The following is a 13,588-nucleotide window of genomic DNA, read 5'->3' as shown; positions in this document are numbered from 1 at the left end:
TTCCTTTTCATAAAGTGCATAATCATACACTTCCTGACACTGTGTTCCATCTGCTGCTTCTTTGCCCATTCTCTTAATATGTCAAAATCCTTCTGCAGTCTCTCTACTTCCTCAACACTACCTGCCTCTCCACCTATCTTCATATTGTCTGCAAACATGACCATAAAGACATCAATTCTGTCATTCAAGTCATTGAGCTATGATGTGAAAAGAAGTGGTCCCAATACTGACCGCTGTGGAACACCACTCATCTCCGGCAGCCAACCAGACAAGGCTCCCTTTATTCCCACTGTTTGCCTCCTACCAATCAGCCAATCCTCTATCCATGCTAGTATCTTTCCTTTAACACCATGGGCTCTTATCTTGTTAATCATCCTCATGGGGCACCTTGTCAAAGGCCTTCTGAAAATCCAAGTACACAACATGCATCAGTTCTCCTTTGTCTCATCGTTAAAGAATTCCAACAGATTTGTCAGGTGTGATTTGTCAGAAGTAAACCATTCTGACTTTGGCCTATTTTATCATGTGTCTCCATGTACCTCGATCTTAACAATGAACTCCAACACCTTCTCAATCACTGAGGTCAAATTAACAAGCCAATAGTATCCTTTTCTTCTGCCTTCCTCCCTTCTTGAAGACTAGAGTGATATTTGCAATTTTCCGGTCCTCTGGAACCATGCCAGAATCTGTTGATTCTTCAAAGATCATTACCAATGTCTCCACTATCTCCCCAGCCACCAATTTCAGAACCCTGGGGTGTAGTGCATTTGGTCCAAGTAACTTGAGGAATATGAAAGTGGGTAAGTCTCCGGATCCTGACAGGATATTCCCTAGGACCTTGAAGGAAGTTAGTGCAGAAATAACAGGGGCTCTGACAGAAATATTTTAAATGTCATTAGAAATGGAGATGGTGCTGGTGGATTGGCGTATTGCTCATGTGGTTCCATTGTTAAAAAAAGGTTCTAAGAGTAAACCTAGCAATTATCGGCCTGTAAGTTTGACATCAGTGGTGGGTAAATTGATGGAAAGTATTCTTAGAGATGGTATATATAATTATCTGGATAGACAGGGTCTGATTAGGAACAGTCAACATGGATTTGTACGTGGAAGGTCATGTTTGACAAATCTTATTGAATTTTTTTGATGAGGTTACTAGGAAAATTGATGAGGATAAAGCGGTGGATGTTGTCTTTATGGACTTCAGTAAGGCCTTTGACAAGGTTCCACACGGAAGATTAGTTAGGAAGGTTCAATCGTTAGGTATTAATATTGGAGTAGTAAAATGGATTCAACGGTGGCTGGATGGGAGATGCCAGACTGTAGTGGTGGATAACTGTTAGTCAGGTTGGAGGCCGGTGACTAGTGGTGTGCCTCAGGGATCTGTACTGGGTCTAATGTTGTTTGTCATATATATTAATGATCTGGATGATGGGGTGGTAAATTGGATTAGTAAGTATGCAGATGATACTAAGATAGGTGGAGTTGTGGATGATGAAGTAGGTTTTCAAAGCTTGCAGAGAGATTTAGGCCAGTTAGAAGAGTGAGCTGAAAGACGGCAGATGGAGTTTAATGTTGATAAGTGTGAGGTGCTACATTTTGGTAGGACTAATCAAAATAGGACATACATGGTAAATGGTAGGGCATTGAGGAATGCAGTAGAACAGAGGGATCTAGGAATAATGGTGCATAGTTCCCTGAAGATGGAATCTCATGTGGATAAGGTGGTGAAGAAAGCTTTTGGTATGCTGGCTTTTATAAATCAGAGCATTGAGTATAGGAGTTGGGATGTAATGTTAAAATTCTACAAGGCATTGGTGAGGCCAAATTTGGAATATTGTGTGCAGTTCTGGTCACTGAATTATAGGAAAGATGTCAACAAAATAGAGAGAGTACAGAGGAGATTTACTAGAATGTTACCTGGGTTTCAGCACCTAAGTTACAGAGAGTAACTACACTTCTACACTTTGGAGTGTAGAAGGTTGAGGGGGGACTTGATAGAGGTATTTAAAATTATGAGGGGGATAGATAGAGTTGGCGTGGATAGCTTTTTTCCATTGAGAGTAGGGGAAATTCAAACGAGGACATGAGTTGAAAGTTAAAGGGCAAAAGTTTAGGGGTAACACGAGGAGGAACTTCTTTACTCAGAGAGTGGTAGCTGTGTGGAATGAGTTTCCAGTAGAAGTGGTAGAGGCAGGTTCGATTTTGTCACTTAAAAAAAAATTGGATCGGTATATGGACAGGAAAGGAATGGAGGGTTATGGGCTGAGTGCAGGTAGATGGGACTAGGTGAGAGTAAGCATTCGGCACGGACTAGAAGGACCGAGATGGCCTGTTTCCGTGCTGTAATTGTGATATGGTTATATAACTTATCCAACTTCAGACCTTTCAGCTTCCCAAGCACCTTCTCCCTCGTAATAACAATTGCACTCATTTCTGCCTCCTGACACTGTTGAATTTCTGGCATACTGCTGGTGTCTTCCACAGTGAGGACAGATACATTGCCATTTCACCCCATTACAGCCTCTCCAGTGTCATTTTCTGCAGTCTGATATTTCCTCTTGCCTCTCTTGTACTCTTTATATATCTGAAAGAAACTTTTGGTAGTCTCTTCAATGTTATTACGTAGCTTACTGAAAGCTTCTCAATCCTATAATTAACCAATTAATTTTTAATCTATTACATGTCCTCGCTTTTACTTTTATCTTATTTTCGATTTCCTTTGTTAGCCATGGTTATGGTATTCTATTTTAAAAATGCTGTTTCTTCTTTGGAATGTATGTATCCTGCATCTTCTGAATTTTTCCCAGAAGCTCCAGCTATTGCTGTTCTGCTGTCATCCCTGCTAGTGTCCCCTTCAAAACAACTTTGGATATCTCCTCTCTCATGCCTCTGTAATTCCCATTACTCCACTGTAATACTGATACATCTGACTTTAGCTTCTCACTCTGAAATTGCAGGGTGAAGTCCATCATATTATGATCACTGCCTACTAAGGGTTTCTTTACCTTAATCTCCCTAACCAAATTCAGTTCATTGCACAACAGCTAATCCAGAATAGTCTTTCCCCTCGTGCGCTCAACCACATACTGCTCTAAAAAGCCTTCCCATAGGCATTCTGTAATTTCCCATTTGTCCCCATGTTACATTGCAACATATCCTACTGATGTCAATTTTGCCCTATTATCCGCCTGTCCTTCCTGACAGTTTCACTACCCATTGCCTCCGGTTATATACTAACTACCCCATCTTCAGCCCTATCACTCTGGTTCCCACTCTCCAACAGCTCTAGCAAACCTGCCTGGAAGGATATTGTTTCCCCCTCACATTCAAATGTAACCCATTCCTTTTGACATACCTCCCCCAGAAGCATCCCAATAATTCAGAAATCTGAAGCCCTGCCCTCTGCGCCAGTTCCTCAGCCACGTATTCATCTGCCAAATTTTCTATTCTTGCCCTCAGTGCCATGTGGCACAGGCAATAATCAGGGCTTACCACTTTTGAAGTCCTGATTTTCATCTTTCTACCTAACTCCCCAAATTCTCTCTTCAGAACCTCCACCCTTTTCCTACCTATGTTGATGCCAATATGTACCAAAACCTCTGGCTGCTTACCCTCCCTCTTTAGAATACTGTGGACCCAATCCGACATATCCCTGACATGTGCCTGATATTCGTGCCATCCATATACCCAATGTATGTATGAACTGCACAAATCTACCCTGGTTTCAGAAACTGCAATCTGCAAACCAACTAAAAGAATTGACTCTACTTTTATTTTGATCTACATTTTATGTAATTGTGGACAAACTTGCACATCTCTAAGCTTTGCCTCTTTTTCATTGGTGGTTTCTTCCAACCCTAAAACTCCCTGGCAGACTTGTGAGTGCCCCCTTAGGTATTTGCTCAGCTCTGCTGAGAGTCTGTTCTGAAATTATCATCTTGACTTTCTCTGTTTCCTGATTATTTTCTCTTTTAGAAGTCTTAAAAAACATTACTTTGAGCTTCTGGTCACTCCTGCTGTAGATGCTTTAGCTTGACTTCTGTTTTCTTATGATTGCTTTTTTTGAAATGCTTTGTGAGATTTTGTACATGTTATATGAATTTTTGTGGTTGAAATAAAAAAATTTGAAATGTACAAGATCAATTGAACTGTTATGTTTTAATTTATAGGGTTCAGTGGAATGTTATCCATTCAATACTTCAAGACAGAAGAGATAATCTAGTTGTTATGGCAACTGGTGAGTATTAGAAGAATGTGTGTGTTCCAATGCACAGGTTTTCTTTTTTTAATGTCTAAAGATGTGATGTTTACTAGCAAGGATAATGTTAACTAGTCATCTGGAATTTTCTTTGAGAAAGTATAAGATGATGAGAAGCATTGATCGTGTGGATAGTCAGAGGCTTTTTCCCAGGGCTGAAGTGGCTAATGTGAGAGGACACAGTTTTAAGGTGCTTGGAATTAGGTACAGAGGAGATGTCGGGTAAGTTTTTTACGCAGAGTGGTGAGTGCATGGAATAGGCTGCCAGTGATGGCGGTGGAGGTGGACGCAATAGGGTCTTTTAAGAGACTCCTGGATAAGTGCATGGACCTTAAAAAAAATAGAGGGCTATGGGTAACCCGAGGTAATTTTTAAAGTAAGTACATGTTCGGCACAGCATTGTGGGCCGAAGAGCCTGTACTGTGCTGTAGGTTTTCTATGTTCTATGTTCTTAAAGTAGTGGTAGGGTTGCTTTCTTGAATTGTTCAAGTGCCTATGGGTAAAGTTACTGTGAGGATGACTTTGATCCAACAGCAATGAGGAAATTGCATTTAAGTAATGTTAAGTAAATTAAATGGACTCTTAAAGGCCATGATTTTCATATGCACTTAGCTTTCTTATACTGATTGATTGTGAAGGTTATTGGTTTGACAGGTGCTCCAGGAGAAGTCTTAACAACTGCATCTTGTAGACCACGTACTCTGTTGATGTGGTATGCTTAAGCCAATGAATGATGTGTCAATCAAGCACATTACATTTAAACCATTTCAAACTGCTTGACCATTGTTGTAACTAAAATTAAAACAAAGAGTGAGGATTAACTGTATATCCTGCTTTGCTACTCACTAGTGTTATGATGAATCTGTGCTTCAACCTGATCCCCATGTTCTCTCGTTCCTAATGTGTGCAAGATTTTTTGACTTAGACCTGGAATGCTTGAAGAGCTGAACATCCAAAGCTGTCTGATAGAGAATTCCAACTTTGAAGGCTTTTTCCTGTCTTTGTTCCAAAGTGGCGATTCCATATTCTGAAACAATACTTTATAGATCTAGGTTTTCTTGCCAATCCCTTGAAGAATCTTGTATATCTCAATAACAACTTCAGATGGGCCAATGATGTTTTGTCTCTTGTCTGGTAAACTTCCTACATCCCAAGAATTTATTTGGTATATCTGCAGTATGCTGCACTGACAAGAGGGCAGAAGTATTCTTGAGATACAGAGCAAACATTTATTTCTCACCAAGGTCCTGTATAATCTTAATAGTTATTTTCTTTTGTGCTCCCATTCCCCTTCCTAATTACCTACTGGACCAACATGCTTACTCCGTATTATGGACCCACACACCATGCTCCTCTGTACACCAGCAAGTTTTCTCTTTTTAAAAGTATTCTGTATTTCTTCATTCCAGACTTCAGAACCTCACCCTTCATCACATAATTCTCCGCTTGCCACTCTTGCCCATAGGCTTAATCTTTTTACTTCCTTTTGTAGACTTTTTCTGTGTCCTACTAGCAGCTAATGTTCCAGAGTTTTGAGTGTTAAATAGAACAGAATCAAGGTATCTGATTTGACATTTTTTATCCTCTTTCTTCATAGTTAAATATTTTCTAGCATACTTTTGACACCCACTACTCATGAATAAAGGACAAATGGGGCAGGTGCCAGACGTCTGTTGTCTGTAGAACTCCATCGCAGCATAAGTTAGCACCTTTAGGGGATTAAGGGAATGTAATGTTACAGTTCATTTGCAAATTTTCATCTACTCTGCAGTTTGAGAAACCAACAATTTTTTAAAAAATTGAACAGGTTATGGTAAGAGCTTATGCTACCAATTCCCAGCTGTCTACACAGGAGGTGTTACAGTAGTCGTTTCACCCTTGATATCTTTGATGGAGGATCAAGTATTACAATTAAAGTAAGTTCATTTAATTTCATTCTTCTTCTTTATTGTCCCTTGCTCTATTGTTGGAATTTTTGCTGGGTTGAAGTTCCCAACTACTAGATGGATTTGGCTGAATTATTTATGTCTGAGACCAAGAATTGAGTTTCAGCAAATGATTTACCTACCACAGGCATCTCCTTATCACCTCTTCACTTTATTTTCAAATGTGAATTTTGCTAGCTAACATCATCATTGACAACAGTTAGTAAGACTTTCACTATTTTTTCTTTCCTAATGCAGGAAACTGCCATCTAGTGAAATTCAAAGTTCAAAGTACATTTATTATCAAAATATGTGTATAGTATACAACTTTAAGATTTGTCCTTGCAGGCAGCCACAAAACAAGGAACACAATAGAATTCGTTCAAAAAAAAACTCCACCCACACAAGACCATCAAACACCTGATGTGTGAACAAAGGACAAATTGTGCAAACAATAAAAAGTAAACAAATAGCATTAACCCCAGAGTCCCCAAAAGTGAGTCCTCAGCACTGAAGTGCCTGTTCAAATCGCGCAAATAGTAAAGAAAAAGTAAACAAAAAACACGAGGAACGTGAACTGTAGAGTCCCTGAAGCGAGTCCACGGTTGCGGAGTGCATTCAGTGCTGCGGCAAGCCCATCCAGCTGCTCCTGAATCCAGCAGCATGGGACTCAAGTCTCCTGCACCTTCCACCTGCTGACAGCAGAAAGAAACCGGTCAAACGCAGGCAGATGGCCCTGAACACCTGTTTGTTTCCTGCTCTTGTCCTCAACAATTTTAATCTTGCTTAACACTTTAATTGGCACGGAGTAACAGAGCCGACCACGGGATTAAGATTTGACACAGAATCTCATCCATGGCAAATCCACCAGGAGATCGCAGCAGACCTAGATAGTTCAGACAGCCAATAAATACATTCTTGAGGAAATTACAGACTGCAATCAGTCGCAGTTCAGCAGTATATTTAGAAGAAGTGTATTCAATAGATTTTTAAGCCATCTTGCAAGATGTTGCTATTGGTCTCTGGCGCCATTTTGCCGAATTTAGCTACTTCTATCTCAGTGAGCCTAATGGTATAGAATGGAGGTAGAGCAAAGGATTTTTCAAATAAAAGTATATTAAATTGACAGGAATGGAAAGTACAATGGATGTTACCCCAGTAGCTGTGATGTCTGCTGAGAAAGGCAATGATAAAAGGGATAAAACTAAGGCCAATATACAGTAAATTCTTCCTCCAAGCCCCTTTAAAGTTCACACCTGTCAGAAGATCACATGGAATATATGCATTTTATAGCGATGCCAATTCTAAATGATGCTATTTTTTCTTCTGCCAGGAATTGGCCCAGGTGTCTTTTGAAAGTTTGAGAATAGTTGATATATACCCTAGCAGCTGGCAGTATATTCCAATGGCAGTCTGTTCTGGACAAAGAAAAAGCAGTCAGTAGTCAGTCTGTTCCTATCTTTGAATAGTTTAAGTGTATATTCCCTGGTTATGGTCTTTTGGTCTACACTACGCCATAGTATCTTTTTCTAAACCTTTATCTGCCGCTCAAGTGAATGGGCCAGTTCTTGGTTATTTGGAACAGGTTCTTTAAGTTTGGAATTATTGCTGTGGCACTCCTCTCCATGCTTTTCCACGTTCACCAGATTGCTGACTGTTTGAAGCGACTTGAAGATATTGTGTAACTATATTGATTTTCTAATGACTCGATTTATGATTCAGATGCCTGTATTGATTTTACAAACTGTACTTTCTTACTTTTTTGGAATATGAAAAACGGTGCTTTGATAGAAGTGAAAGTTAAGAACAGATGAATCAGTTGATTGAATGTATTAGAAATTTCCAGCCCTGTGATAAGGTGCTGCGCAAGATATAAAGTAAGAGTATGTTGTATTGCGGATAATAAACTGGCGCAGACTCTGTATTAGTTGATGTAGAGAAAACAAGGGATGAGAATAAATAATTTTCAGTGCCGTAGAACTGATGTTGGTGACCCATCTGTTCACAATCTTTATCAATAATTTGGTTGAAGATATGAAGTGTAATGTAGCAAAATTTGCTGAAAACTATGTGGCTGTGTAGGCTGTGTAGAGGTTGCAGAGAGACTTAATGGAGATGGTCACAAGCTAAGTGAATAATTGAGGATCATAAATTTGAGGTCACCCACTTAGTAGTAAAATTACAAAGTGGATTATTTTTTAAATGAAAAATGACTGGGAAGTATTGCAATGTCCCTAAACATAATCACTGAAAGTTAATAAACTAATTAAGAAGCAAATGTTTACATCAAGGGAACTTGGATGTAAGGTTAAAGAATAAATACTCCAATTGAAAGAGACATGGTGAGATGACATCTGGAATGTGGTGACATACATGGAAATTGCTTAGCTAATCAGTCACTACCTACCATCTATGGAGAGAGAACAACTGTTAAAAGTTTCAATTTCATGACTTTTCAAGATTAAAATTTAATTTATCAAGTTTACATTGAAACACAGCGAAATGCGTCATTTGCATTAACAACCAACACACCCGAGGGTGTGCTGGGGGCAGCCCGCAAGTGTTGCCACACATTCTGGCGCCAACATAGCATCCCTCAGCATCACTGAGATGTGGCTGAAAGAAGGCCATAGTTGGGGTCGTAAACACAAAATACTCTGGAGATGCTGGGGTCAAAGCAACACTCAACATGCTGGAGGAACTCAGCAGGTCGGGAAGCATCCGTGGAAACGATCAGTCAATGTTTCGGGCCGGAACCCTTCATCAGGACTGCAGGGGGAAGGGGCAGAGGCCCTATAAAGGAGGTGGGGGGGAGGATGGGAAGGAGAAGGCTGGAAGGTTCCAGGTGAAAAACCAGTAAGGGAAAGATAAAGGGGTGGGGGAGGGGAAGCAGGGGGAGGGGATAGGCAGGAAAGGTGAAGAAGGAATAGGGGAAAGCACAATTGGTAGTAGAAGGAGGCGGAGCCATGAGGGAGGTAGTAGGCAGCAGGGGGAGGGGGCAGAGTGAAATAGGGATGGGGAAGAGAGGGGGAGGGAATTGCCGGAAGTTGGAGAATTTAAACTGCCATGATGAGGCTAAACTCAAGTTGGAGGAGCAACACCTCATATACAGTCTAAGTAGTCTCCAGCCCCTTGATATGAACATTGAATTCTCCTGTGAAGGCTGGAAGAAAAGGTAGCTTGTTATGGCAACCAAATTGTCTGATAGAAGAAGAAATGTAGAGAGAAGTAAGGAATAGAAAATTAAACTATACTGGAGCTGAAGCCCCACTAATTAGGCAAATGGCATCAAGATGGCGACACGCCCAGTTGCAGTGACCATTCCAACTCCAAATAATGGTGTAATTGTTTATTCTTTACGTCTTTCTTATGATCACTAGATGCTGCTGGATATTAAGAACACTAGGTACTACTGTAAGTCTACCTCACTATCGAGTTGCTGGCTAGCAGAGGAGCTGCACAAAGTATGCTTATTGCATACCATGTTGTTGCCTGCTATAGCAGCTCAGCAAGACGGTGTCAGAAATATGCATAACAAAACAGAAACATAGTAAGCGCACTAGTATTTGTGGCCATTTCTGTTGATTTTGCTTTCAAGTGTTCAGTCGCTAGAAAATAAACTAGATTACCTGCGTCTGCGGCTGAATCAGCATGAGATGGAAAAACTGCTAAGCACTCATCCTGATGGCAGCATGACTGCAGAATAGCACCCCTGAAGTGGTCATCCATCGAGAGGGTTTTATCTCTTTTTGCGCTGACAGAGTTCCTGTGACCTCTGGTAAAACCCATGGAGGAGGATTGTGTATTTATGTTAATAAGAACTGGTGTGTGTATACTCTTCATCAGTGAAGCTGGAGAGACAGCTGACCTCCAGGAAAGACTGGCATGGGCTCACAAGGCTAGCACCTTGTGGGCAGCACTCGCAAGAGGGCACCACTCAAGCTACGACTGAACACGAAGAACAATACCCCCAGAGTCTCCCGAGAGGGGGGTAGGATGAGAGACTCAACGGGACGGTCATACCGGCAACGGCCAGGACAGGAAACATGACTACGAGGAAGCTAAAGCAAACAACACTGACTGGAAAGGAATTCAGGGTAAGGTGTCATTGCGGGAAAGTCTGCAAAAACATCAGAGGGCTCAAGATACACCAGAACAAGTCTAGATATGGATCAATGGTGACCCAAGTGCAGCGCATGGACTTAGTGTCCGGTGAGACAAAGGAGAATTCCAGCCAGGAAGCACCCCAGAGAGCTGAAGATCTCTCCGCACTTGAGTGGCCTCAGCACCGAACAACAGACCTAGTGAGTTCCTCTCTAGCTACCCCAATCCACTCGTCAAGGAAAGACAGGATCAAATGGCCTAGATCGTCAGACAACATCACCTGGATGCAGTTCGTTGATGATCTAGACGGCATCCTGGAAGTTGCCTTAGCAGGTCCAGTACACAGAAAGATCGACTCACTCACAGCCATAGCGTACAATCCAGCTAAGGAACGATTTGGCCCAATGGAGTGGAGAAGCCAGCCGGAGTTACCGCGGCAACCAAGTAGGAGGGAAATGGAGATTCGTTGCTTGAGAGGTGAATTAAAGGCGCTCAACAAGAGGTTTAAAACCAGCTCACTGGCCGAAAAAGAAGGTATCAAGGACTTAACCAGTATGCTGCGGGAAAATCTGTGCAAACTCCGGAGGGCGGAACATCTGCGACAGCAAAGAAGGAAGAAAGAGAAAAGGCGAGCGCAGTTTGTGAGAGATCCATTCAGCTTCACCAGGACCCTTCTTGGCCTGCAAAAATCTGGTATACTATCCAGTTCGAAGCCAGAGGTAGAGGAGTTCCTGTGGGAGGCACACAGCGACCCACGGAGGGGTCAGGGACTAGGAACCAATCGGGCTGTGCGTAGACCGGAAAATTCATCAATTGAGCTGAATGTGAAGGAGCCTACACGGCAGGAAATCCAGGACATCATCCAGAAAGCTAAAGCATCAGCTGCCCCACGCCCAAACGGCATACCTTATAAGGTGTATAAGAAATGCCCAAAGCTTCTTCGGAGGCTGTGGAAGGTCATGAGAAAAATCTGGGCCAAAGTTACTATTTCATCAAGTTGGAAATTGGCAGAGGGATGCTTTATTCCAAAGGAAGAGGTTTCTTCCACAATTGCCCAGTTTAGGACAATTTCTCTCCTGGATGTGGAATGTAAGATTTTCTTTTCTGTGCTCGCAAGAAAGCTGACTTCTTACATGACGCAGAACCGCTATATCAACACATCCATCCAGAAAGGCGGTATTCCAGGCTTTTCGGGGTGTCTGAAACACACCTCAATGATTAGTCATTTGATCTGTGAGGCCAAGCAGAAAAAAGGGAACCTAACAGTTGTCTGGTTAGACCTCGCGAACACCAACGGGTCTATTCCACATGACCTCATCCTAGAAGGACTTGACCACTACTACATCCCAGTGGCTATTCGAGACATGATCACCAGCTACCTAGGAGGATTCAAACTCAGATTTATATCAGCCCATTTCACAACTAGTTGGCAGGACCTCCAGAAGGGGATTCCAACAGGGTGCACCATCTCCCCCATCTTATTTATTAAGGGAATGAACCTCCTGTTATCAGCATCAGAACATGTAACCTGTGGCCCATGCTGGAGTCAGGCATTGTTCAGCCCGCTCTACGAGGGTTCATGGATGACATCACTATAACAACTGTGTCACATGTCCAAGCAAGATGGGTATTGGAAACCCTGGGTAATGTAGCCACTTGGGCGAGGATGTCCTTCAAGGCCAAGAAGTCCAGGTGCATGGTGATCAGAAAGGGCAAAGTTACTAGCAAGTTTAGCCTCCAAGTTCAGGGTGAGGTCATCCCTTCCATCGAAGATAACCGATAAAATGCTTGGGGAAGTGGTTTAATGTGTCACTGACAGATGGGGCCAATGTCACCAATGCTGTGAAGCAGACAGAGGAATGGCTGAAGAAGATCGATAAATCCGGACTTCTGGGTAAATTCAAGACCCGGCTGTACCAATACGGCATTCTGCCCAGGCTTCTCTGGCTCTTCACACTTTGAGTTCCCCATGACTGCTGTAGAGGGCATCGAGAGGAAAACCAACAAGCACCTGTGGAGATGATTGGGAGTTCCCCCAAGCTTCTCTTCAGTGGGCCTTTACATTCTTTCTGGGCAACTGCAGCTTCCCCTGTCATCTGTTGTGGAGGAATTCAAGGTGGCAAAATGCAGAGCCTTATTAAGCTTGAGAGATTCCAATGACATCTCGGTAAAGCAAGCAGGTGTTACAACCAGATCTGGGCGCAAGTGGGCAGCCAATGCAGCTGTGGAGGAGGCAGTGTGTGCTGTGAAGCTGCGAGATATCATTGGCAACCCCTGCGTCGGGCGGCAAGGCCTCGGCTCAGTTCACTTCCAGAAGTGGGGAAACACAAGCATAAGGAACAGGCGAGACATGATACAGGCAGGAGTACGGATCCGTGAGGAAGAGAAGCAGATTTCAAAGGCAGTGGAACAAGGGTCCCAGGGTGCCTGGACAAAATGGGATCTGCCTAAGCGCAAGATCTCATGGGCAGAGTTATGGAGACTGTAGCCCTTCTGTATTTCCTTCCTCTTGTATGACACCCTTCCTTCACCATTACATTTGTACACATGGGGAATGAGAGAGGACCCGTACCGTAAGCTCTGTGGTCAAAAGGGGACACTGGCTCATATACTGTCCAGGTGTAAAACAGCTCTAACTCAAGGACGGTATAGGTGGCGCCATGATAAGGTGCTTCTTGCTCTTGCTGACACACTAGAGTGGGAGAGATGCAAGAAGAGGATGGCTGGCACAGATTTGAGAAAGGCCATCACCTTCATCAAAGAGGGAGCTAGGCCTTTCGTAACCAAACAACCAAGGCCCAATCTGCTGCTAACAGCCAGGTCCTGGGAGATGAGGGTCAATGTGCGAAGGAGGTTGCAGTTCCTGGATGTGGTGCACACAACCCTACGCCCAGACATTGTACTGTGGTCAACCGAAGACAAGAAAATAATTTTGGTTGAGCTGACTGTGCCGTGGGAGGAGGGATTGGGAGAGGCCTACGAGAGAAAGGCCTTGAGGTACTAGCCCTTAGTGCAGGAGTGTAAAGACAAGGGATGACAGGCATGGTTGTTCCCTGTGGAGATCGGCTGCAGAGGTTTCCCAGCCAAATCAGCATGGTGGTTGTTGTCAGATCTGGGCCTGGACTAAAGGAGCAAAAAACAAGCAGCTTGTAGGATAGGGGAAGAGGCAGAACGAGCCTCTTGTTGGATTTGGAGTAGGCGAGAGGAGGGAAGCTGGAAGCCAGGAGCAGATGGGCAATGATCTGGCCACCACTGCCGGCCCACCAACTGGAGAGAGTCGTGGTTAAGGGTTGAAACACTC

The 13,588-nt window shown here is 43.0% G+C and overlaps 1 protein-coding gene across 4 annotated transcripts in view; it reads left to right on the top strand.

The window, feature by feature from the left end:
- wrn (WRN RecQ like helicase) overlaps positions 1 to 13,588 on the top strand; it is a 161,537-nt gene that overhangs the window by 46,015 nt on the left and 101,934 nt on the right. For all 4 annotated transcript variants that reach the window (XM_072256371.1, XM_072256372.1, XM_072256370.1 and 1 more), the window contains 2 exons: positions 4,170 to 4,237; positions 6,066 to 6,174. In XM_072256371.1, the coding sequence (XP_072112472.1) occupies positions 4,170 to 4,237; positions 6,066 to 6,174 (177 nt within the window). The remainder of the gene's footprint in view (positions 1 to 4,169; positions 4,238 to 6,065; positions 6,175 to 13,588) is intronic.

Source organism: Mobula birostris, chromosome 4, assembly GCF_030028105.1.
Source record: "Mobula birostris isolate sMobBir1 chromosome 4, sMobBir1.hap1, whole genome shotgun sequence".
Lineage (NCBI taxonomy): Eukaryota > Metazoa > Chordata > Chondrichthyes > Myliobatiformes > Myliobatidae > Mobula > Mobula birostris.
The sequence above is the reverse complement of the archived record's forward strand: the minus strand, read 5'-3'. Positions and strand labels throughout refer to the sequence as shown.